General features: G+C 42.0%; 1 protein-coding gene across 1 annotated transcript in view; it reads right to left on the bottom strand.

The window, feature by feature from the left end:
- Positions 1 to 5606: 5606 nt before the first annotated feature.
- The window catches only part of LOC109406160 (uncharacterized), a 50495-nt gene continuing 30078 nt past the window's right edge, over positions 5607 to 26023 (bottom strand). The window contains exons 2-4 of the mRNA XM_029862593.2: positions 22024 to 22268; positions 7258 to 7603; positions 5607 to 7118 (exon numbers count right to left, since the gene is read on the bottom strand). Coding sequence (XP_029718453.2) covers positions 5857 to 7118; positions 7258 to 7603; positions 22024 to 22268 — 1853 coding nt within the window. The 3' untranslated portion in view covers positions 5607 to 5856. The remainder of the gene's footprint in view (positions 7119 to 7257; positions 7604 to 22023; positions 22269 to 26023) is intronic.

The following is a 26023-nucleotide window of genomic DNA, read 5'->3' as shown; positions in this document are numbered from 1 at the left end:
AAGCTCTTTGGAATGCCTCCAAAATCCCCCTTAAGCCCCCCAGAAACCCCATGTAACGCACCTCAGACCCTCCGAAACCCCAGAAAACGGCATGTAACGCCTGCGTAACGTTTCTGGAATCCGCCGAAAATGCTCTGAAGCTCTTTGGAATGCCTCCAAAATCCCCCTTAAACCCCCAGAAACCCCATGTAACGCACCTCAGACCCTCCGAAACCCCAGAAAACGGCATGTAACGCCTTCGTAACGTTTCTGAAATCCACCGAAAAATGCTCTGAAGCTCTTTGGAATGCCTCCAAAATCCCCCTAATACCCCCAGAAACCCCATGTAACGCACCTCAGGCCCTCCGAAACCTCCAAAAATGCCATATAACGCCTCCATAACGTTTGTGAAATCCGCCGAAAAATGCTCTGAAGCTCTTTGGAATGCCTCCAAAATCCCATAATGAAAAAAATGTACTATATTAATTCAGTAACAAAACTTAAAAGAACAGCCTATAAATTTAAGAAGGAAAAATTACTGAACAAAACATCAAACTAAATTGCCATTAAATACTACATCAACACAACTTGAAAGAATAGCCTATAAACAAAAGAAGGAAAAATTTCCTATAGAAATGTCAGTGGCTGAAATACATATGATTACTATAAAAGCAGCATCTCTCAATGAGCAACAACATGAACCATTCGACCTTTTGTCCCATTCGACCTTTTGTCCCATTCGACCTTTTGTCCATTCGACCTTTTGTCCATTCGACCTTTTGTCCATTCGACCTTTTGTCCTTCGACCTTCTGTCCTAAAGCCCTTGGCAGGATGCTTTGGATGCTCCGGATTAGTGCGTTGCGCCTTCTACAGTCGTAGGAATCGTACCGGTGGGAACCTGATATTTACCTTTATGATTTTCAGATCTGCATCCTCGGAGAACTATTCCAGTGCACGAGTTCGTTGTTTTTTTATCCTGTAGCTAATAAACGCACTGCCTATCCAATAATTTAAAAAGCACCACCAAATTCACTGCTAAGAACGGAAATTTAACTAATTGTTTCTACCACGACGACGACGTCTTTGTTGTTTAGCTAATCAAACTCGCGACAGGTTGTATAAAATGACAGACCGTAAATTGCACGTAACATGGATGTAATGTATATCAGGTTGCAAACGTATTGAACAGAATCGCAAGGACTTAGTGGGAATTGTGACCCAACTTACGCATGGGAGCTGACAAGGAAGCAAAACCAAGTCATGTTTCACGGATTTCAAGACTTTCATTTTTATTGGTTAACCCTTATGTGGCCGGCAGGGTACCCGGGTACCCAGTACCCATTTAAAATACACGGTGTAGAAAAAAGCAAAACATTTGCCGGCCACATAACGGTTAAAATTCACTCCCTTCACAACAAAGTTTAGATGGATCAGTGGTAGGACATCTGACTGGCGATCTCGAGGTGCTGTGTTCGAGGCTTGAACCTAACTTTTTTTTTCATTGATAATGGAGCATCATATTACTATACATCAGAAGTCATGTTTTCGTCTTTTTATCGATAATATTGAACATCAATCAGATGAAATCGAGAAAAGTCGTCAGAGGTGTGTATATGGCCTCCACTTTGGTTTGTATATTGCTGTTTTGTGCACTTTATGCGATTGAACTGGTTTGCATATGGTGATGTATAACTCAAATTATACATACCAAAATGTTTACTGGGCGCCTCGGCTATATGGGCCCTTCAAGGCGACTATCAAAACAAAAACAAATCAACGACGCTGCCGCCGCTGGGCGATGGTGCAGACGACCGTAATTTGGCAATTGCCGACACTGGCTTCGATAATGTAGGTCACATAATTGCCTTTCAATGAAAAATAAAACTTTATTATAAAACTATACCGAACACACCGAAACTAAAGGTGACCCATCTTGCCCCGCTTACACATTACACGTAGTTATATGCAATTTATAGAAGTAGTATCACGAAGAAACAGTTTTTTCTGTGCGTGAAGAACGTGAAGAAAATTTAAATGAATATATGCTCCTGCTCAAATGGTCCCAGACCCTATAAAAACAAAAATTCATTTGTTCTTTCCAAAAATCATCCAAGAATTAAATCGGAAATTGTCTTCGGGGACCAGAGATTCCTATACAAATTCCCTAAAGAATTTTTTTTACAGGAATTGAATAAAAAAATTAAAAAATCTTCCGATGGATTTTACCAGAAATTCCTGCGACGATTTTTCATTAACCATCAAGATATTTCTGCGCATCGTACACAATTTTGTTCAGAAATTTCTCTATGGATTCCTCCAGGAAATACCTTAGGAATTGTTAAACTGATTCTTTTAAAAATCTCACCCAAGATTTATACGGAAATTTTCATCAGGGATTGATTAACAATTTCCTTCTGGAGCTCCTTCCGAAATTCATTAGGAAGTTTTTTTTGTAAAATTCTGGTATGGATTGCATCAGTCATTTCTATTTGTATTTCTCCAGGGCCTTCTACCAGAGAACAAGAAACCTCTAGAAAATCTTCCAGGGTTTTCTTTAGAAATCCCTATAGTGAACCCTACAGGATTTCTTTTGCCGAAAATCTTCCAGAGATACTTTAAAGAAGTTTCACAGGAATTTCTTCAAAAATTAGTCTGAAATTTCCTCAAGAAATTTCTCTAAGTATTCCATTGCAAAATCTTCCTCCAGAGATTTCCTTCGAAAATTTTCGAGGAATTCTTTCAAAAACTCTTTAATGATTGTTTCAGAAATTACTCTACGATATTTTTTTTATTTTCTTCAAGCTTGCTTGAGCAAATTTTTCAACCTTTCTTTTAAAAGAAATATCCCTGGATATTCCTCTATATAGATTTTGCGAAAGCTTTCGATAAAGTACCGCACGCCTTAACGCTGGAAAAGCTTGAGAAATACGGATGCCCTCAGTGGCTCATAGCTTGGTTACGTTCTTATCTAACTGGTAGATCCGCTTTCGTTAAACTGAACTCCGCAAAATCTGACATTTACACCACGCCTTCCGGAGTGCCTCACGGAAGCCATCTGGGCCCGTTAATATTCATCCTGTTTGTTAATGACCTCTGTCACCGAATAAGTTCTCACCGCCTTATGTTCGCAGACGACTTGAAAATGTATAGGATCATCAGTTCCGTCGTCGACTGCATTGCTCTGCAGCAGGACATCGATACCGTAGAAAGCTGGTGTATATCTAATGGTATGCAAAATAATAAGCTTCCGAAGATCTAGGCCTCTAATTAGCTTTGAATACACCATAGACGGAGACAAAATTGAACGTGTTGAATCTATAAAAGATCTCGGAGTGATTATGGATTCAAAGCTAAAGTTCAACGAACATATATCTCTGACAACGGCCAAAGGTTTCTCGCTGCTAGGCTTCGTTCGTCGTAATGCCGCCGATTTTGATGACGTGTACGTTCTCAAAACCTTGTATAGCTGTTTTGTGCGTAGTGTACTCGAATATGCTGTGCCAGTTTGGGCACCATATCATGAAACTCAGATACAACGTTTAGAACGAGTTCAACGCAGTTTTTTGAGGTTTGCGCTAAGAAGGCTTCCATGGAATGACCCGCGGAGACTACCACAATACGAACAACGATGTCAGCTGATACGACTGGAAACTCTTCGTGAAAGACGTAAGTTCCTACAGATGATGTTCGCATTCGATATTTTATGTGACCGTTTAGACTGTCCAGATCTTCTACATCAAGTCGATTTCTATGCTCCGGCTCGTCGTTTACGTCACCGACAATTGTTCTGGGTTGCTCGGCATTCCACAGCGTATGGTCAGCATCACCCGTTTGAGAGATGTGTTTGCTTATTAAACAGTGTACCGTGGTTTGATTTTAATTTAACTAGAACGACTTTTAAAACTAGGATTAGGCAATAAATAAAAAAGGTTGTCTACCAATAAAGTCCTTTCTTTTCGGATTCATTGCAGATCTGGACAATTTGTCCCATCAATATTTTTAGTATAAATCAGCTAGTAATTTAATTTAAGAACTCGAATTCCCTACTTCCCATTTTTTTGTTACTGAATTCACTTTCATAAGAGTGTTGAAATTTGTTGACCTTGAGTGGCCAGCTCTGATTTTACCAGCACTGATATGCGAATGGATATCATTATCTTATAAATGAAGCTGGGCAAAAAGTGAGTGGTCCCGCTCTAAAGATCAAAGGTAATTTTGGATGAATAAGAAAACATTCGATAATAAATGGGGACCTAGGCCAACAATAATCGATTGGGTTTATACGGCTATAGTAAGACCCAGTTTGGTGGCAAAAATAAGTGTTAAGTACCTACATTCAACAGAGGTTGGAAAATTGCAAAAACTTGTTACTATTTCTATTACTGGAGCTAAACGTAGCATGCCTTTAAAGGCGCTAGATAGTAGATGGTACGCAACACCTTCCGTTCGAAAACTCCAAGAGCGCGTTGCCCCTCTGCACGTAGAGTTCATCCTTCGTGCCCATAGAGAACTACCGGTCCACAGTAGCACGATTTCCTGTCACAGTGCGTCTCTGAATTTCTCTGCTGGTGTCGTTGTCGGCGGTCACCAGTGAGCCCAAGTACACGAATTTTCCAACCGCCTCGATTTCATCACCGTCGATATAAATTCGGGGTGGCGGGCGCGGTAATTCTTTGGTCGGATTTACGTTTCCGCCATCGTATCAAACTTGCGAGCTATAATATCAATATCATCAGGGAAACCAAGCAGCTGAACGGACTCCTTATTCGTGCATAATCTGCCATAGCTGGTCTCGATCGATTGTATCATATGCCGATTTGAAATCGATGAACTTGTGATGTGTGGGCACGTTGTATTCACGGCATTTCTGCAATACTTGGCGGATGACGAGCATCTGGTCCGTTGTAGCGCGTTCACCCATGAATCCAGCCTGATATTGCCCCACGAACTCTCTTGCAATCGGTGATGCAGTTTGAGAGAGTATCTTGTAGGCAACTCTCAGTAGCGTGATCGCACAATAGTTCCCGCAATCCAACCCGTCGCCCTTTTTGTAGATGGGACACACGATACCTTCCATCCATTCCTCCAGTAATTGTTCCTTCTCCCAAATCTTGGTAATGACTCAGTGTAGTGCTCTCACCAGTGCTTCTCCACCGTATTTTAGAAGCTCACTTGGTAGTTGATCTGCCCTAGCGGCTTTGTTGTTTTTCAACCGGCCAACCTCCTCCTCAATCTCTTGAAGGTTAGGAGCTGGAAATCTTTCGTCCTGCGCACGGACTCCTGGATCTGTTACCACGCTATCTTTGGTGCTTTCAGCTCACCATTGAGGTGTTCATCATAATGCTGCCACCTCCTCTCGACAATGGCACAATAATTAACGACTCAACCTTTACCACCTTGGATCTGGCTGGGTGTGATGCAACATTTCTTACTCAGCCGCTGAATGCCAGAACAGACGCTCGACAGTGAGTGGTATGTACCGAACAAATAAGGAAGACTTGGTTGCATCTATGGGCAGTAAAAGATTAGGTGAAAATACTGAAAATCAAATAAGTTACTCAAAAAGACGAACCATTCAAAATTTGTTGAATTAGTTGGGAAAATAGTAAAAAGACAGTTTAAAATATATTATTTAAAACATTTATTTCGCTCAATCTGAAGCTATTACACAAAAGTCTGTATAAATTATGCGTAACAATTGCATCACGGCTAAAACAAATAAAAAATCTCCTCTTTTGTGCCACTGTTTCGTGGTTTTATACATACATGTTTGTTTCGTGCATGGGCGAAACGTTCGATAAATTACATTACAATACTATTTATAATACTTATCTAAACAGGTTAAAACTAAAACAGTGGCAGTTGGTTTACCGCACTCAGGGTACTGCTTTGTTGGGTCCTCTGACGCCTGCCGAGAATGGATCGATATGCAGCGGACGCAGGTACGTGATAACTTGACTGGGGTTGTTTTCCGCCGCCACTTGGTGCTGGTGGTACCGGGAGGCCTGTGGTACTGGACCGTGACGTGCGGAAGGTGCCTGAGCAGCTGCTGATGCACGGGCTGCTGCGGCTTGCTGTTGCGCATGATACTGGGAAACAGGCACTGGGACCGGTACGGGTACGGGAACTACCGAATATCCTGCATCCACCAGTGCTTGGAATTCTTCCTGAGTGAGAGGACGATCGATCTTGGGCGGAATCTTGTGGTGTTGAGGCTGGGGTTGTTTCTCCTGACTGGGATGTTGAGCTGCGGGGGCCGGCGATGGAGACACTCCCGTCTGCTGGGATACATAGATGGCCGATCGGGATGGTGTTTCTGCATCCTTAGATTTCTGAACCGTCTGTTGACTCTGTTCTGCTTGTTTATCTCTGGCGACGTATTGAGCCTTTGGACGATTAGTTTGAACCTGCTTGTGGGGTTTCTCATGTTGCAATTGAGGAGCATCAACGATCTTCATTGGGTGTTGCGCAGTGTGTTGTTCGGTTGGTTGCTTTTCTGTGACCTGCTGGGGGTAGTAGATCTGGAGGTTCTTTTCTTTGGGGACGTAGTACTGAATTTTTGGAGATGGAGTTCCGGCGGGTTGCTTTTCTGACGAATGTTGAGCGTATTTTGGTGGTACTTCAGCAAGATATTGCTGTGGAACATGACCCTTGGCTGGGGCTTCCTGTTGAATGAACTGATATTTTTGGGCGGGGCTATCAGCGAACTTATGGGGTCCAACTTGCAGATGGGCTGCGCTCAGTTTTGGACCAGACTGTAGTTGAGCAAAAGGTGCAATGTACTGAGCTTTGATCGATTGCTTTTGTGGGTGCTCGTGAGCAGGGACCGGGACGTAGGCATATTCGTGCGACTGAGGATTCACCACGTATCGTGGGCCATCATGTGGTCCACGTTCGCTTGGTCGATGCGGACCCGCCGGATGGTAGGCAATGGGACGATTTGATTCCACCAATTTAGCGAGTTCTTTTTCGAATGAAAAGGCGCTAATTGGCTTCGATACGGGGGTGACAGATCCAGTCGGTTGAATGCTCTTGTATTGGATTCGATATGGCTGCTCAGGTTCTGGCTGTGCGTAAGCCTGTCCGTGCTCCTGACCAGTCTCCAACAGTTGAACAGCCGGGCGGTATTTGGGCGATTCTGAAACGAACGAAAAAGGAATCAAACAATATCTAGTTCTTGTGGACAAAACGATCATTTCACTACCATCGATCACCAATCAATGATTAAAGGTACAGAATGCAACAATGCCTAACCCTTGACTTCAATAATTGTATACCTTGCTTTCCGGCTGGTCGGGCGTATTGAGCCTGGGCAGCAGCTTGCTGGTTTTGTGCTTGGGCATGTTTCAAAATTTGAGCATACTCCTCCTCAGTGATGTATTGGATTTGATTATGCTGCGCCGGCGGATGATGGAGCTGTGTCTGTTGTTGTTGTTGCTGCTGCTGCTGCTGTTGCTGATGCTGCTGTTGCTGGGGATGGTGCTGCTGCTGTTGGTGATAGTATTGCTCGGTTTGGGCGTTTTGAACGTCGTAGGAGTGGTGCTTCGGTTGTTTGACGGGTGCTGCTGCATGATTCTGGTGATCGGCTAATTGCTGCAACAAACTGATGTATTCCGCTGGAAGCTGCAATAAGACAGAAGACACATTGAGTACAACCTTGATTGATAGAACACGTTTGAACTTTTCAAATAACAAACAACAGACATTTCCAGGGCGCACCTCTCACTCTTATTTTGCTAGCGGTAGGTATCTCGTCAATATTTGAAGTCAATGCAAGATTGATTTATTTCCGGCGATTAGTATTGAGGTCAGATCGAGTCATAATCAAATATAATAGAGTCAAAGCACGTTGTTTCAGCGAAATTAGTATATGATTTTATTGTGCTCTATTAGAATGTACAGGGGATAAACAAAATGATCGAGACAGGCAAAATTTTCACTTTTCAAAAAATGGTAAAATAGCTGTAACTTTTCGAAAAGTGCATAAAAAATCAAAAAATTTTGTTGTAAGTTGCAGTTAGAAAGATTCTAGAAAAAGTCATAATTATCCGATAGTCAACTTTGAACTGATGACTCAGCTTTGAAAAAAAAATTAACTAAATTTGAAATTATCAATAAGAAAAAAAAAAGTTACAACGATTCCATTTATTTTAGGATTTTTTAATAAATTGGTCCAACATTAATATGCTTCCCAATACTTTTTTAATTTATTGCCGGTTATTTTGTTACGTTCTTTCAAAATATATTCATATTGAAGTCAATTAGACGAAATTCAAATAAACTCCATACATTTACCATCTCGAATTTTGAAGCAATGTTGAAATTTTCGATAATTTGGTGTTATATCAGAAAAAATAATCTAAACGCTATAATTTTCATCCGTGTTAAAAATTTTTGGTTATGTCAAACATTTTTCAAAGCTAATCATAGAAGTCATGTACGCTTAAAATTTCATTGCATTTGGGTCATTGAATCCGGCGATATAACAATTCATAGTTGGCTATCGGATAGTTATGACTTTTTCTAGAATCTTTCTTACTTCATGTAGACTAGTCCGATCTTTCCCAAAATCGGACCATTGATACAAAACTAGTTGAACAACTTACAGTAAAAATAGATTTTTGCGAAAAGTTGCAGCTATTTGACCAATTTTTGAAAAGTGAAAATTGTGCCTGTTCCGATCATTTTGTCTATCCTCTGTATTTTCGTAGAACTTTTCAAAGAATTTCTAAAAAATGTGAAATTTTGAAGATTCTCATGGAATTATTTCTACGAAAGAAATTTCAGTGGAAACCTTGGAATAACTATTTTTTGGACTGTTGATATTTGATTGTTGATACCGACTTCGGCAACCCATACGCAACAATCGCATGCACGCGATCAGGATTGGGCCTCAAACCATCTTTAGACAAAATATACCCCAGGTAAGGTAATTCCGGCACGCAAAATTTGGATTTTGTTAAGTTAATCCGTAAGTTGGCCTCCCTCAATCTTTTTGCAAGTTCCTTCAAGTGAGCAATGTGCTCTCTGAAGGTCTTGGACGCCACAACAATATCGTCCAAGTAGACAAATATGTTGGGCTCCAGCTCGCCGAATCCTAGCACCCGGTCCACTAGCTTGCTAAGCGTCGCGGGACTGTTTGCAAGCCCGAAAGGCAAACGTTTAAAGTAAAAAAGACCTCTTCCGGGGATGGAAAATGCCGTGTATGGCCGAGACTCGGGGCTAAGGGGAATCTGTAAGAAAGCTTGACTTAGATCGATTGTCGTTAGGTATTTAAAAGATCCCAAACGACTAAGTATTCGGGTCTGGTGCGGGAGCCGGTACGCATCACGCCTCGTGCGTTCATTTAATTTTCTCGCGTCAAGGCAAAGACGAACGGCATCGCTGTCTCGCTTTGCGACCGGTATCACAGGTTGAGACCAATCGGAACGTGATCGTTCGATGATATCATCCTGGATCATGTTATCAACCGCGGTGTGAATGCGCCGCTGCACCTCAGGGCTCCATGGATATGGGTTCTTTCGAATCGGAGGGAGCTCACGACATTCGCCCCTGATTTCAATCGTGTGAGAGAGACGTTCGGTGCATCCAATGTTGCCAGGCTCCGGGACTAAGAAAAGCTTTTTAACATCATCGAGTTCCTGTTGTTCTTCGGGTGTCAACGAAAGCTCACTCTCCAACGACTCTTCTGGGTCCTCAATCGTCTCAATAAATGAGTCTCTCAGAGAGGGATATATCCCGAACTGATCCCAGAATGTCATTCCTAGGTAGCATTGCCGCTTCAATGTCGGTGCAACAACGAAGGGCACTAATTTTGTGACCCCGTTGAACTCAACAGGTATCTCGACTTCTCCTAGCACTTGCACTGGATGACCTTCAGCAGTAATCAAAGTCAAATCCGAAGGCGTATAGGAAAGATTCAGATTCGCAACGATGCGTTCTGAACCTTTTCCTAAGATGTTGCGGTTTGTTCCGCTGTCAAGGAGTGCTATCAGTTTCATGCCCAACATCTCAATTCTTACAAATGGTCGGTTTTCGCCATGTGGGTGGAGAAATATCGTATTTTCCTCCGCGCACTTGGGATTGACAACCACCGTCCGATAACCGAGCTGTGTGAGAATTGAACTTATAGCATTACATTCGTCTGTTGGAGGGCTTTGCAAATTAGAATCGAGACTACTCTGCCTCATTGAGCAGTCTTGTCCGTGTTTTTTGACAAACAATACGGACATTCTTTCAGTGAAAATCCGGGAAAGCCACAGATTTCACAGAAAATTTGCTTTTCTTGCTGGCACTGGCTGAAGTTATGCCCAAAATGGTGACAATAAAGCAAGTGCCTTTCTCCATCGGAACATACGATTTTAGAATCTTCTCCATGGTGTTCAAATTCCGACTAGGTCCAGGTTTTTGATAATCTGGCTTGCTCACGTGAGGTTCCTGCTTCTGATCGGCAGTCCTGTTAGCAGCCGATGGGGGTTTCGGTTTCGAATTGTGATTTTGCTGATTGCTCTTGAAGCTGGCTAATCGATTCGAGTTAGTGAACTCACGTTTGAACCTATCTCCCTTGTTCCACGGTTTCTCAGCATCCGCAGGACGCTTTTTCCCCTCACCTATCTCATTAACCTGCTTCTCATATCGCTGAGTTCGACCAGTATCCCTGTCGGTTCGGGTGAACCTCTGCCAATTTATAGAGTCGAACTCTCGCATTTTTGGGATAGTGGTGATATTCGCAGCCAGCATGGCACTCTTGTACTCGGAGCGCAAGTTTCGAAAGAGTATTTGGAACTTCTTCGTGTCATCGAGAGAATCCGTCATATTTCTGAAAATTCTGGTCATTTCCAGGTAGTAATCCTGAAAACGTTCTCTCGCACCTTGCTTTCGCAAGTGAGCTTGATGTTCGTACTGATAATCTATGTCGGGAGGTAGAAACTCTCGTTTCAACTCGCAGACAAGGTTGTCCCAGGTTCCGAGCTCATTCTGGGCGTTGACCTCCATGAACCAGGACCGCGCTTTACCACCAAACAAGTGATACGCTGCGTTATACAGCTCGCGTTTTGTGAAACCTTCCGAACGGGCATTGAATTCGATTTCTCGCAGAAATTCCATCAAGTGCCGGCCGCTATCTGATCCATCGTAACGAATCTTCCACTTATGGATTGGAAGACGATTGCTACTACTGTCCTGAACTGTGTTACCACGATCAGGCAAGGTGACTGGAATGTCAGGATCACTTGCGGAGGAAACGCGTTTAGTGATTTTCGGAACTTTTGGTGAGATGTTCTGGTCATTAACCAACCAGTCCATAAAATCTTTGTACGAACACTTATTCTTCATCGGTTCGTCAGAAGTAAGTCGTTCTGAATTTGACTCATCAGTTTTATCGACAGTTGTGCTGTTCCTCGTTTCGTGATGCAGTGTTTTCGAGTTTTGGAGCTGAGCTTCCATAGACTCCATTCTCGTTAGCAACTGATCAACAAGGGACTTCAGTTGAGTGTTTTCTAGTTTTAGAATCTCAACTTCGTCAGTAGGAGTTCCACCAACAGCACCTAACTCGTCATTTGGATCATTATCTTCCTGCTGGGAAAATAGGTCTCCAATTTGCCGCAGAGCCTGTTCGTCCTCAGCTTCCTTTTGTTTATCGGAACCGGAGGGTTGCTCAGGTCTCTGTTTAGGTTTTGCGCCTTTGTCCTCCGGTACGGTGTGATGGAGCTTTTGCAAACTATCGTTTACAATATCGATCTCGGCTCTTCGTATTTCAGGGAACGGAGATGCAATGGAGTAAAAAGTGTTTAAGAGTTTTACACACTTACCAGCGATTTCACTGATCGTGTTCAACTCAGACTCGTCATTTGTGAGAGCCTTTGCTCGTGACAAGCGAAAGAGATAATGTAGCAATCGAGATTTGTGGTTTTGATCAGGCACTTTTCTAGCTGGTCTGGATTCAATCGCTTGTTTGATTTCGCGCACTTTCTGATCGCACAGTTCCAACTCTTCGATCATTGTGTGGCCGAATGGTCTGTACTCAATATCGGATAATTTAGACGAAGATTCCCTTTTGAGTTCTGCTCTACATTTGCGATCTAGAACCGATCGCTGCTCGTTACCAACCTCTACATCGCGGACGTACAATTCGTGTGCTAACTCCTCATCGTACAGATGGGCAACATTCATTGAAAAATATTGAGTGATGAAATGATCCATGTTGGAATGTGGTTCGAAAATTGAAAAGTACCTTAGGCAAGAATAACGCTCGATAGAGCTGATGCTGACTAGCAAATTCCGTCAAATTTGATAACCTATAAATTCACACGCTTTTCTAAGCAGACTTTTTGGTATCCTTCGCTTGTACGAGAACTGATTTTTCATGAAATATCGGTTATGGTTAAGAATGACCTTTACCACAAAACCACGCGAAAAGTAAATCTGGTAATTTGTTCTGAATCCTAGGGTGTAATACTTTCGTCACTCTTGCTATGCAAGCTATTACTTCACAGTGGCCGAAACTGGATCATTTACCAGTATCACCGGCGTAAACGATTACCACTATCGTCTTCCTCCCTCGCTTACCTCGAAAAAAATATGGAATATTTTTTTGTTGGTCGCCAAAATGTAACTCGCCTCTGCTACGCCCGCTCAGCCCATAAAACCCTTACCCAATTCTCAGGGTCGGCTCATCCACGCCGAGGCAATTTCGAGGAATGAAGAAATGGTTAAAAGATGAAATAATTACTTTTTACGGCGGTTTATTAGAAAAAGGCCCTATCGTCCCTAACGTCCCTAGCTAATATACTACCAAATACACTCTACTCACGATTTGTGTGGGTGTCAGTGTTGGGCCCGTCGCTGGAAGCTGGCTGGTGGAGTCCTGAGGTAGCGGATCGTAGCCACGCGATCTACACGTGGCCCGCTGGGTCACTGGGGTCCGTAAACCCGGATCGCTCCTTTCGGTCCTCACGCTGCCGGCTGCCGCACGGTCCTCTATGCCGGATCGCTTCTGTCGGTCCTACTGTCCTCCGGTTCCCGTAAAAAGGGGGGAGGGGGGGGGGGGGGGGGTCCGTGTCGTTGGATCGCGCCCACACGATCTTTTCGTAGTCCGCTGTACTGTCGGAAATATCCACTCACCAAGTCCCGGTGAACTCCTGCTCTTGGTCCGATGGAACCGACCCGGCATAGAGGACCGTGCGGCAGCCGGCATCGTGAGGACCGAAAGGAGCGATCCGGGTTTACGGACCCCAGTGACCCAGCGGGCCACGTGTAGATCGCGTGGCTACGATCCGCTACCTCAGGACTCCACCAGCCAGCTTCCAGCGACGGGCCCAACACTGACACCCACACAAATCGTGAGTAGAGTGTATTTGGTAGGATATTAGCTAGGGACGTTAGGGACGATAGGGCCTTTTTCTAATAAACCGCCGTAAAAAGTAATTATTTCTTCTTTTAACCATTTCTTCATTCCTCGAAATTGCCTCGGCGTGGATGAGCCGACCCTGAGAATTGGGTAAGGGTTTTATGGGCTGAGCGGGCGTAACAGAGGCGAGTTACAACTACAACCAACGGATCAACTCATTATTGAACCTTATTTGCTCAACATCACAGAAATGCAACAGTTTAAAACAACTGGCTACAAGATGTTCTTTGCTCTTCAAAAATTACCCATTTACACACCTTCAATCGTCATCATATTGGCCAGTAAAACAAAACTAATCGAAACATAATAAGCAATTGGAGGTAACCCGCTTAATAGATTCCACAGGTACCGACAACCAAGCGGAGTGCGCTATATGTCAAGCCAACGAGCTAGCGTGGAGATTCTCCGCCAACGACGACGACGACTTATGGGAAGCGCTCTAACGGTCTTCTTGGCTCAACGCCGCCGCTGCCATCGCGCACCGATCGGAGATGCTCTTCTGCTTTATTGGTACAATATAATTACATAAGACGGTGACGGCATGGCTTAAATGGTAAACGTGCATCACGCTTCCAAGTTTAATCACCACAAAATCAATTGATCTTAGCCTCCACACTGCTGACTGTCAGCCGAGAAGCCTTAGGGGAGCTTCGTGCAGGCACTTTGGGAAAACCATTGACAACCGTGTCGCATCTTCGGCGGCACTGACTGACTGGTAGGAGGAGAACATCACAGTTCAGGGCTATAGGTTACGAGGGAACAGGATCAATCGCTGTGGGGCCTAGTTTGAGGGGGACCACCTTGAGGACTAGATTGGAAATCTATTCAACTGGATGTTGTACATACTGAAGATAACAAATTTCAGACAGAGAACACGTAAGTAACATCATTGTATCAGGATCAATCGGTGAAGAATTTTCTTTTGTCAAAAAGTTAATTTCAACCCTCCGCTCCCTATACTGAAGCAGACATGACATCCAAATAGTAAAGAATTAGCCTACGTTAAAATTTACAAATAAAAAGAAATTAAAAAATACATCCATGCTTCAAATAATCCCCTAATGCTTGAAATTATTAGTTAGAAGTAGTAGCTGAAGATTTCGACAAAAAACGAGTTTGAAAATTGAACTGTTTCGAAGGAATTCCAAAGTCTTTTATATGATATTTTTTCAGCAATAAATGGAAATGTTACCCACTCTTCTTTCAACTATTTAATAAAAGAAAATATAAAACTGGTTTAAACCTAAAAAATAGAAAATTAAAAAAAAAGATGCAAGCAAACTAGAACTCAAACTGAGCAGGTTAAGCCCAAGAACGGCTGATATTGTCGGAAGAAAAGCGTGAAAAACGACGATTTTCCACATTTGGAATGATTCCCTAATTTGCAGCGCGCAGAAATTAAGACATTGCGCGCTGATTATATGGAATCAACCCATAAGGCTACCACGCGCCTCCTACTCCTTTATTTGCTGCTGGGAAGAGTTCGATGGAATCCCTTGGTATTTCACAACAAGTCAAAGCGGGAAATGCCAGCGGGCGGTTTACATCACCCAAAAAGGCGTTTGCCTCCTGCAGTTTCCGGAATTGTTTATTTGAATGGAAAATTTTGTGGCACGCGGGCCAAAAGTTGAAGTCTCTTAAGTAAGGGAATAAACTGCACTCCAAGGCAGAACACGACCTTAAAATAAGCATCATTTGAGGTTCACGACCACATATGCTTAGCCGGGGTGTTATGCGCCTGTTTCCCCTACCAAATTACGCCACATCTCGGTCGCTTATCGCGGTCTTTATGCTTCACGCTTCCATCAACCGGAGCAGTAACGAACACTTACTTTCCAGGGTTGTTTCCGGCATTCTCGCAACATATCATGAAAACGTATTCGTATACTTCGAATGAGTGTAACCAGTTTCGTACCTTTTAATTCGGCCCTAATTGCTTATCCTTTGACAGATACGCGTATTTCAACTACCACTTGTAATCTTCCTCAGTGTCAGTTATCAGGACAAGTGGTAGTCGAAATACGCGTATCTGTCAAAGGATAAGCAATTAGGGCGGAATTATAAGGGACGAAACTGATTACACTCATTCGAAGAGGGTATTCTGCTTAGAGGGTTCGAAAAGTCGGTACAAGTATTCGTATAGCTTAAGCTACTTTACTTTCAGAATGTCGGATGCACTGTAAAGTGTAGCGAGCTTAGTTGGTCCTAAGCACGCACCACTCGAAAACTCCAAGGCAGGTCCTCCTCGAGCATGATTCATGTTTCTTGTCCGTAGTGAACCGTCGTATAAGCGTTTTGTATGTGGTGCATTTAGTGCGTGGGCGAATCTTTTTGGACCACAGCTTCTTTCGGAATCCGTAGTAGGCACGACTTCCACTGATGATGCGCCTTCGAATTTCACGACTGACATTGTTGTCAGCTGTCGGTAAGGATTCGAGGTAGAATTCCCCCATCACCTCTAAGGTAACCCCGTTTATCATCACATTATTTACTATCAAGATGGACTCGTTCGTGTTCGGTTTCACCTGCCATCATGTGCTTTGTTGCAGACGTATTCACCTACAGTCCGACCTTTGCTGCTTCGCATTTCAGACGGATGTACAGTTCTGCTATCGTTCCAACTTTTCTGGCGATAATGTCCACGTCGTCCACAAAGCACACATATTGACCGGATTTTGTGAAAATCGTACCCCGGTTGTTGAGCCCGGCTCGTGGAATTACACCTTCAAGAGCGATGTTGCAGAGTAGGTATGAGAGTCCGTCACCTTGTCGCAGTCCCCGGCGAGATTCGAATGAACTGTATAGCTAGTTTGTAGACCGTCCATCGTTGCATTAATCAGTCTAGAAGCTTCCCGGGATAGACGGTTTCGTCCATCATTTTTCATAGACCTGTGCGGTCGATACCATCGTATGCCGCTTTGAAGTCGACGAATAGATGATGCATTGGGACCTGGTATTCATGACATTTCTGCAGGATTTGTCTAACGGTGAAGATCTGGGCCGTTGTCGACCGGCCGTCGATGAAACCGGCTTGATAACTTCCCACGAACTCATTCGTTTTAGGTCACAGACGACGGAAGATCATCTGGGATATCACTTTGTAGGAAACATTTGAAATGGTGATCGCTCTGAAGTTCTCACATATTCCAAATGGTCACATTTCCTGTGAATGGGGCAGATTACCCCTTCCTTCTATTCCTTATTCGTTCCCTCAGTGCCTAGGAGATCGTATACATTCAGGTGCTCATCGAAGTGCTGCTTCCACATTTCAGTCATCTCACATCCGTCCGTCAAGATGCCTCCGTCCTTGCATATTTGCATATTTCGGCTCGCGGCACGAAGCCGTTGCTGGATCTCGCATCTGGAAGAGCTGCCGTGTTTCATAGGAACGGCACAGCATTTCCAATTCTTCGTACTCCGCTTCCTTTAGGCGGTGCTTTTTCTCCCAGTGGGTCTGCTGTTTCCGCTTCTGTTGGTAACGTTCCACGTTCTGCCGAATTCCTTACTGCAGCATTACTTCCCGTGCTGCGTTATTCTCCTCCAAAATCGCTCTTCACTCCTTGCCGAACCAATCGTTTCGTCGCCTCCTTCCCACGTACCCGATAGTGCTCTCGGTTGCGTCGTTGATGGCTGCTTTCACTGTATTCCAGCAGTCCTTTAGAGGGGCCCCATCGAGCACGCCCTCGGCAACACTGCCTCGAAATTCTACACGTATGCTGAGGCGACATCTGATTGCTTCAGTCACTCAGGTTGTATCGCGGCAGTCGCCGGTACCGTACATTGTCGAAAACGGAATGGTTTAGGCGGAGTTTGATCATCACCAGGTAGTGGTCGAAGTCCATGTTAGCGCCACGATAGGTCCTGGCGTCGATAATTTCGGAGAAGTGCCAACAGTCAATCAAAACGTGGTCGATTTGCGATTCCGTCTGCTGTGGTGATCTTCAGATGTAACGATAAGGGAGGCTGTGTTGGAAAAAGGTGGCCATACGCATACTTTTTGAAACGGCGAAATCAAAGAGCCATACGTTGTTTTCGTTCGTCAGCTGGTGGGCGCTGAACTTACCAATCGTCGGTCTCCTGGCCTGCCTGAACGTTTAGGTCTCCTATGATGATCTTGACGTCGTGGCTTGGGCAGCGGTCATACTGGCGTTCGAGCTGTGCGTAAAATGCGTCTTTGTCAATGCTTCCGGAGTTAGGGGTGCGCACGTTATGGTGAAGTTGAAGAATCGGCCCTTGATCCTCAACCTGAAAATTCTTTCGTCAATCGGCCACTAACCGATCAACTATTATGAGGACTTTTCGAAAAAGATTCTTGGAGAAATTTTGAAAACAAACAGATTTCTGCAAGAATTTATTATGAAATACCTGGATTATTTCCTAAAGTAATCAATGGTGGAAACCCCAAAGAATTCCTTTCCCACCTTCCTTGGAGGAATATCTTTGGGACCTCCTCAGGAAATTTTTGCACGAATCCACATAACATAAGTGGAACTTTGGGTCAAAAAGTAGAAGCCTTTTCGATTGCGTGTGCTGGTATAGAGGACACCGAAATGTCAAATGCGTTATACCATTATCACCATCACAGGCGAAACTACTGGGGGTGCCGGGGTTGCCAGGCACCCCCTAGAATTTTGATACACTGCTGTGAGATATGGGGCGATGAATGATGAATGGATGAACTAATCAATATTTGTTTGTAGTGCACCCCTTAGCAAAAACCCGTAGTTTCGCCCATGATCACCATACCGTTTTTCAACATGTATACCATTTTTCATTGATGAGAAGTAAAACAAAAACTTTACAGATCTAGACTGGCAGCACGTGGGAATAATCGGGTATATGGATCATTCCTTGGCCTAATTTGCAAACCGCCTTGACAATTTTGACCATAACTCATGGATTAATAGCACTAGAAATAATATGTTGACCCTATTATGCACTCTAGGCAATGCATGTTTCACCAATTGGAAGTAAACTAACGTAAATATTCAAGAATTTACTTAACTAAGTTTAAAAGATTCGATGTGATGGTATGCAACGTTGGTCTATGGTACATAAATTGGCCTATTAGTGGATACAACGTTGGCCTATTGCTTTCCATGCACTAGAACCACTAATTATCTCATTTTTTCAATATTTCTGCTAAGGTATTATCTCTGTTTGTTCACCAATCATACTTTCAAATTACATTTTCGGAGCCAAATTTTCAAAGAACTATAAATAAATCACTTAAACTAAAGTTCTTTCTTTTTTAGTAACGAAAACAATGCAACCCGATTATTGTGTTATATTTTTACAGTCACCACACACAAAATCTATCTTTCTGTTCGTTCTTTCTGGTTCTTACGCAAGCAATGTTGTTGGCGTCACTTTATCGGTGTTTTTGACGTCACTTTACTGATGGGCCAAGATTTGGGTACATAGTGAAAAAAATGTCCTCAATATTCGGCCCACATGTAATTTGTAAAATAGTTATTATTCGTTAAAAACAAACATACAAATTCAAAATAGCATCTTTGACCGTCGCATCAAATGTTCAGTTATTGAAAAGGCAATCCGAAATATTTCAGAATCATGCCATTTATGATCATGTGTATAGACTACCCACTAAGCCGAAGAATCATGGCGTCTACAAAAGCTAAACAAAGTGACATTTTCATACAATTTTAATACTCCAAAGTGCTAAAATTGAAACGAAATGTTACAGGTGTTTGGCGCAAAGCTTTTCCGATATCCAGTTCGGCGTGTTTGTTTGAGTTTTTGGTTAACGTTAAGATAGGCCGAACGAGGGGACTATGCCAACGAAGCATCCCGATACCCTAATAAAACATAAATTTTGATGAAATTTTGTAAACATTGGTCTAGAATACGTTTTCCTAGTCTCGAACGAAAACGGAAATCGGTATGTGGAACGTGGATGTGTTATTCCGTAGATTTTAATTATTCTATGGCTAAATTAGTAAGTGAATTGCCAGCAACAAATTTTACGCATGTCTCAGCTGCCAATCTTCGTTTCTGTTGTCTTTGCTAAAACTGGACTACTGCTTAGGTCAGATGTTTTTTGTTTACCAATATCAATGACAGTTTGATGCCTTCTATACTAGATATACCAGTGGCGCATGCTGGAAAAAGGGTGCAACTTTTTTCTTCTTTCTGAGTATGGAGTTCTACTTATGTGACGAATTCTTTCTTTTTAGGATTATTTGATGAAGATTTTGAGAAATTCCTGATGGAATCTTTATAACTTAGTGTGAAAAATTCCTTATAGAAAAATATTAAATCCCTACTGGAATTTATCAAATAATATTTACTTCAACGAATTGTGAAACAGGACTTAAAAAATCGCCTAAGGAATCTTTGCAAGATTTTTGCGGCAATTATTGGAAGAATTTCTGAAAAACAATCCCTGCAGGTATAAATAATGAAAAAAAAAACCTTGAAAAGATTTTTAGAAAACCGTTTGAGACAATGCATAAGGAACGCTTGAAGAAATTTGTGAAAAAAACTTGAAGGAATTCATAAAGTATTATTTCTTCTGGGAAATTGCTGAAGGGATCCGGAGAAATCATGTGTGGAAATCTTAAAGAAATTCTTTATGGAATTTGTGAATATTACTAAATGAATTCCTTCAGAGATGCTTGAAGGAGCTCCCGATGCAATCGCTGGAGCAACTTTTGAAGAAAATCTTGGAGGAATTTGTAATTAAGACCTTGAAGTTATTTCTAGATGAATCGTTAAAGATATCCAAGAAAGAGTTCTTGGAGTTCTTTACTTGGAAAAACAAAATTATTGATTGAATCATTAGACAAATTTCTTAGAAGTTTCGTGACGGAAATCCGACAAAATTTGTATTACCGCTAATGAAATCTTTCCAGGTATCAATAGAAAAAATCATGATGCAGTTCTTGGAAAATTACCTAGGGTAAACAGGTATAATGCGCCTCCTTTTATTTCCAGGGAATTTGAAATAGTAAATGAATCTTTGTGTAAGGCTTCATATTCATGATACTAGTCTACTATGTCAATTTTGAAGTTGTTTTACTCTTTTAAACAAATATACAACAAGAAATTGAAAGCACACACATATGTTGTAATTAACGATGCGTTTAAATTAAGCGCTGGCATGCACCAATGAAGCAAAACCAATGAAATTAGTATATGTATGAAATAAAAGAACTTACCTCTGCAGTTAAAATAAGAAAATTATAATTAAATTTTGTAATTAATATGTTTTTGCATAGTAGCACTCAAACGGGCAATATGCAGGCGGTGAGCTGGATAATATGGCTCACAGCCAATAGACTGCATCAGCTGATCTCAGTTCCGATATTTGGCGTTTGACCGGCTCGGATTCTCTCGGTAGGGGCATATTACCCCGTTGTTATGGAGCGCAATGCCCCACTACAGAGGGTCATACTTGCCCGTTGTTGCGGATCATATTATACCGTAGCTGGGGCGTTTGGCCCCGATGCTTTTGTGAGTTTATGATTATGTTGATTTCAGAAAATACGTTATTGCGGAATAAATGCTGTTATTTCGTGCAAAAAGTTATCATTGGATAAAAGCTGAAACTTTGCTCAATCAATAAATACCTTGATTGAGTAAAGTACGGTGACGAGTGTAGAGATATTTCCAGTTTTCCTTAGGGGGGCATATTATACCTGTTTACCCTAACGGATAGAATAAAGGAATTCCAGTAGCAGTTTTATAAAAAAAAAAAAATAGACAGGGAATGCTTTTTTCGAATGATGAAACCTTCGCAGAAGTTTCTAACAAGATACTTGAAACTATTCTGAAAAAAATTCTTTGGATAATTTTCAAGAGATTTTTTGGAAAAAAGGCTTGTAAAATCCTTGGCAAAATTCCCATAGGAATTCTTGAAGCGATTCCTGAAGAATTACCGATGGGTTTTCTCTATGACATCTTTTCCATGTATCCAGTTTCCAATCGCAAGTCCTTTTTGTTCGCTGGGATTGTTGCCGTTGGTTTCGGTTCGTATTATTCTGTTGATGACTTTCCGTTACAATATTTTTTTACGGCTGGTTCGTAGAGCCGGACACCAACCCCCTACTTTTCACAGGGCCATAAGGCACAGTTGAGCTTGGAAGCCATTCATGGTGCTCGGACGTCGATTAATCGCTCCTTACATAGGGATCAAATGTTGTTGTATGCCGTTCCTTTTGGAGAACACACACTCAGGTTTGCAGAAGCAAATCTCTTCCCTGTCAGCCTACGACCAAAGTTCCCACCGGGGCTGATTACCCGATCTTTTTTAAGGTTACTCGCAGCATGGCCGGTGCCACGCGGATATCGAGACAGAGGCTAGAAATCTCAATCGAATATGCATTGCGTGAATTTCCCAGTTATGAGTTTGGTATTGCTATTGAAAAAGTTGACTTATTTTGAGTTGTGCTTTTATTACACAAAATTAATCAAAATGCGTACATCTCGCGTTTCTCAACGAATTCCAGAAAGAGTCCTTGTGAGGTGAAAGTTTACATAGTTTATCAACATTTGCCATCAAAATCTCAAAATTGACCAATTTTGAATGGTAAGTATCCCTATTGTAGGAAACCGACGATATAGCCTTTTTGGATAGCCAATGTTATTAACGATATCAAATGAGACAACTCACCTCCTGCACTTGTTCTTGGCCGGCCTTCAGCTGGTGCGGTCTGAACAGAAGCTGACCTCCAGCTTGCTGGGCGTAGTAGTGCGCTGCTGCGTCAGGATCCTGGTAGTATCCCGCACCCGGTTGTTGCCGTCGACTAGCTGCCTGGGGAGCAGTTCGAGTCTCGTGGTCGGTTTGGCGCTTTTCCTTGGTGGTCAGCTCTTGGGTTGCATTCTTCTCGGCTAGTAAGCTCCCTATCACACAACATCCTGTAAATGAGAAGTGAACGAATAATGTGTTAATTTGGGTGATCGAACGTGAATTGAACATATAGGTAGGGATTATGACTGTTTTTAAGAGTTAATAAATAAAATAAGTAATGGGCATCCCGTCGGATATCATGTAATCCACGATGGTGGAGCGATCGGAAGTTCTGAGTGGCCATAAAAGACACATTCCACGTACTTCTACACCGTGGTTTTTGAACTTCATTGAACGATACTTCAGTGCTCCTGCTGTCGATTTTGATTCTTTTTGTAGCAAAATGAAGATAATTACTTATATTATGCCAATAGTACCCCATACTTTGACAACTATTTCGAGAAAGTAGCTAATTTCTTGGCGTTAAATCAAAATTTGTCATTTTTTTTGCGATGGTGCCCCGTTACGCCCTATTTCTTGATTTTTCTTGAAGTAAAGAGTTTCAATGTTGATTTATAAAGCATGAACTGAATGTTCTAATATCTGATCATTTGATATACTGGTTGGCTTGTATTTTACAACATAATCATTTCTGGAAGCAAAAGTTTGATTCTCGCGTAAAACTTAACGCGTGGAATGTGTCAAAAGAGTCTTTGTAGGTTTTGGGTTGCTCCTTAGCTTAAAAGTGTTAATACACTGAAGCACCAAATTCTGCTACAATAATAACAGGAAACATTGACTCGATCGACTTAATTGCGGAAAATAAAAATGATGAAGAGAAACCGATTACTTCAGTTACCTCCGTATAATAATAATAAAAAAAATGAATTTCTATGTCGAGTTTTTTTTTTATGAATACAGTTAAATTTAGGTTTTTGCTATTATTTTCTTTATCTTTATCTGATTACTGCACTTCTTAGTATGCAGGTATTTACGTCTGACATAACGCACCGATGATGCCACTATCCAATTGTCTCTGTTACACTTTGCACGGCGTTTCTCATCGACATTCCTCACATTTTAACGTATATTATGAAAATAAGACAAAAAAATAAAGCGTTCAGGGTGAAGCGCTACTGTGGCCACCGTCGAGTGAAAACACTGGGATGCAGCACCAACCGTTCGTTGGTAGAAGCAGAGTACATATTGCAACGTTTGGCGACCATGAACGAACTCCGTGAACCGACCCGACCCCCGTCGACGTGTGTAAATCATGCCTCCCCCGATCACGATGATAATGCACTTCTTGTGAGCAGGTGGATAGAAAAGTAAGAATTCTCACAAAAGCGCGGCTGCTGCGTGTTGGCCACCGCCGCCGCCGTGGGAACTCAAGGTGGAAGCGCTTGCTGCAACAGATGCGCTGCCCATACTGCACAGCACCGCACCGTAGAAGACATTCTTTCGCCATCCACGTGGGTTCCCATCAGCGTATGGTATGGCGCATAGTATACCTCCATCGCGCCTCTGGGTAAAAAAAAACACTCTGTGCACGTTTTAATAGCCCATTGCATAAATAGCTACTCTTCCGTAAACAAGTTGATTCGATAATTGTGAATCTGGACGTCAAGCTTTAAAGTACGCTATGCTCCGTAAATATTCATATCATATCATATATCAGATATAGTAGTTCAAGTTTATGGTATTTTTTATTCGTGTACTTACATCAAACACTTCGCGAATCTGATACGAAAGTGGATATAATGCTGAGACAGTAAAAAAAACTAAATAATATTTTTGGATCGAAAGAAAAATCCTGAGATCCTGAGATTCCCCAAAACTCTGAGAAGTAATCCCATATAGTACTGGGATAAATTCCCACAGACTGCTGAGAGAAATTCCTTTAGAATCTTTAAAGAAACTCCTTATGAATTCTGAAAGGAAATTCTAGAGGAACTGAGAGAGATTTCTTCAGAATGCTGTAAATACACCAAAATCCCGAGCGACATTATCTAGAAAAGAAAGCAAGACTCTTCCGGTATCTTGGTAGGAATTCCCTCTGAATTCTATTAAGAATTTTCCTAGAATCCTGAGAGAGATTACTCCATATCTATGAGACGGATTGTCTCAGAGTCCCGAGAGGAATTCTCCCAGAATCGTGTGATAGATTGTCTAAGAATCCTAAGAGAAGCTTTCCCTTGGGATTCTCCCAAAATGTTCCAGAATCCTAAGATGAATTCTCCCAGAATCCTGAGAAGAATTCCAAGAGCGGCTCTTCCACATTCTTGATAAGTTGTGAGAGATTCTCACAAAAACATAAGATTTTCGGATTCATAGCATGAATTCCTCAAGAAACTTAAAAGAAATGACCCTGAATCCTGAAAAGGGTAGCTTAGAACCCTAAGAAGGATTACTCGAGAAACCTGAGAAAGGTTCCCTCAAAATACTGGGTGGGATTTCCAAAGAAACCTGAGATATACTTTCACAGAATTCTGGGTGATACAACCCTAGAATCTTGAGAAGAATTCCTCCAGAATCCTTTAAGTATTTTTCCAGAATTCCCAAAATATGCTGGGTGGAATCCATTAGAATGCTGAGAGTGATTCTGCCAGAATCCCGAAAGGTATTCCTCAGAATTCTAAGAGTGATTCCCCAGCATCTTGAGAGGGATCATTAAGAGGGGTAATTCCAGATTCTTGAGAGAAATATATCTAGAAACCTAAGAGATTTTTTCCCGAAAAACCGATAAGAATTCTCCCTGGAAGGGATTACGAATACTTCTAGAATGGGCTTCCCCTGCATCCTGAGAAGGATTCTCTGGTATTCTGATAGGTATTCTCACATAAAACAGAAAATTACCGCAGATTTCTGAAAGGATTCCGCTAAACTTCTGAAAGGGATTGTCCCAGAACTCTGAAAGTGATTCCTCTAGAATTCTTTAAACTATTACACCAAAATATCAAGAGAATTTTCCCATAGACTTGTCAGGGGTTTTCCCTGATTACTAAGAGGGATTCTCCTAGAAGTGTTTTCTGAGAGCAACTCTCTCAGAACACATAAAACATAATTCTACTTGGGTTCTCGTAGAATGCTGAGAAGGATTTCTTCCGAACTCTAAGAGCAATCACAAAATTTATGCAAGGGATTCTCCAAAATCCAAATTTCTCAAGAGAATTCTACCCAGAATGTCGTGAGAGATTCTTCAATAATTCTTCTAATAATTCTGAAAGAAAGTACCCTAGAACCTTGAAAAATATAGCCCCAGAATTCCAAAGATTTATCCAGAATCATGAGACAAGTTCCCCAGAATTCTGACGGGGATTACCCCATAAAGCCGAATTTTCAGATATTCTGGGGAAAATTCCCGCAGAATACGTAGTGATATTCTCCCAGAATCTTGAAAGGATCTTACGCAAAATCCTGAGACGGATTCTACTGATTCTGTGTGGAATTCCCCCAAAATCCTAAGGAATATTCCCCCACAGTTCTGAGAATGTTGAGTATGATTCTCCAAGAAATCTGAGAGGAGTTCCTGAAAATACTGAGAAGGATTTCCTCAGAATTCTGAGTGGGGTCCTAAGTGAGGGTCTTCTAGAATCCTTAGAGGAATCAGCCCAGATCAGCCAGAAATTTCTTAGAATCCTGAAATCATTTCACCCTTGGTAGGGAATACCCCAAAATCCTTAAATGAATTCCCCCCGAATCCAGAGATTCCCTAGAATTATTCTGATAGGTATTGTCATATAATACTGTTGAGAAAAAATCCTCCAGAATTTTTAAAGAGGCTCTTCCATAATTCTAATTTTTTGTGAAAGTTTCCTCCAAAATGCTGAAAATTATCACACCTTATCCCTGAAAAGCGAGAAAAACTCTTCCAATAGGAATT

This window comes from Aedes albopictus, chromosome 3, assembly GCF_035046485.1.
Source record: "Aedes albopictus strain Foshan chromosome 3, AalbF5, whole genome shotgun sequence".
NCBI classification, from domain to species: Eukaryota; Metazoa; Arthropoda; class Insecta; order Diptera; family Culicidae; genus Aedes; species Aedes albopictus.
This window is presented reverse-complemented; position numbering and strand designations above follow the sequence as displayed.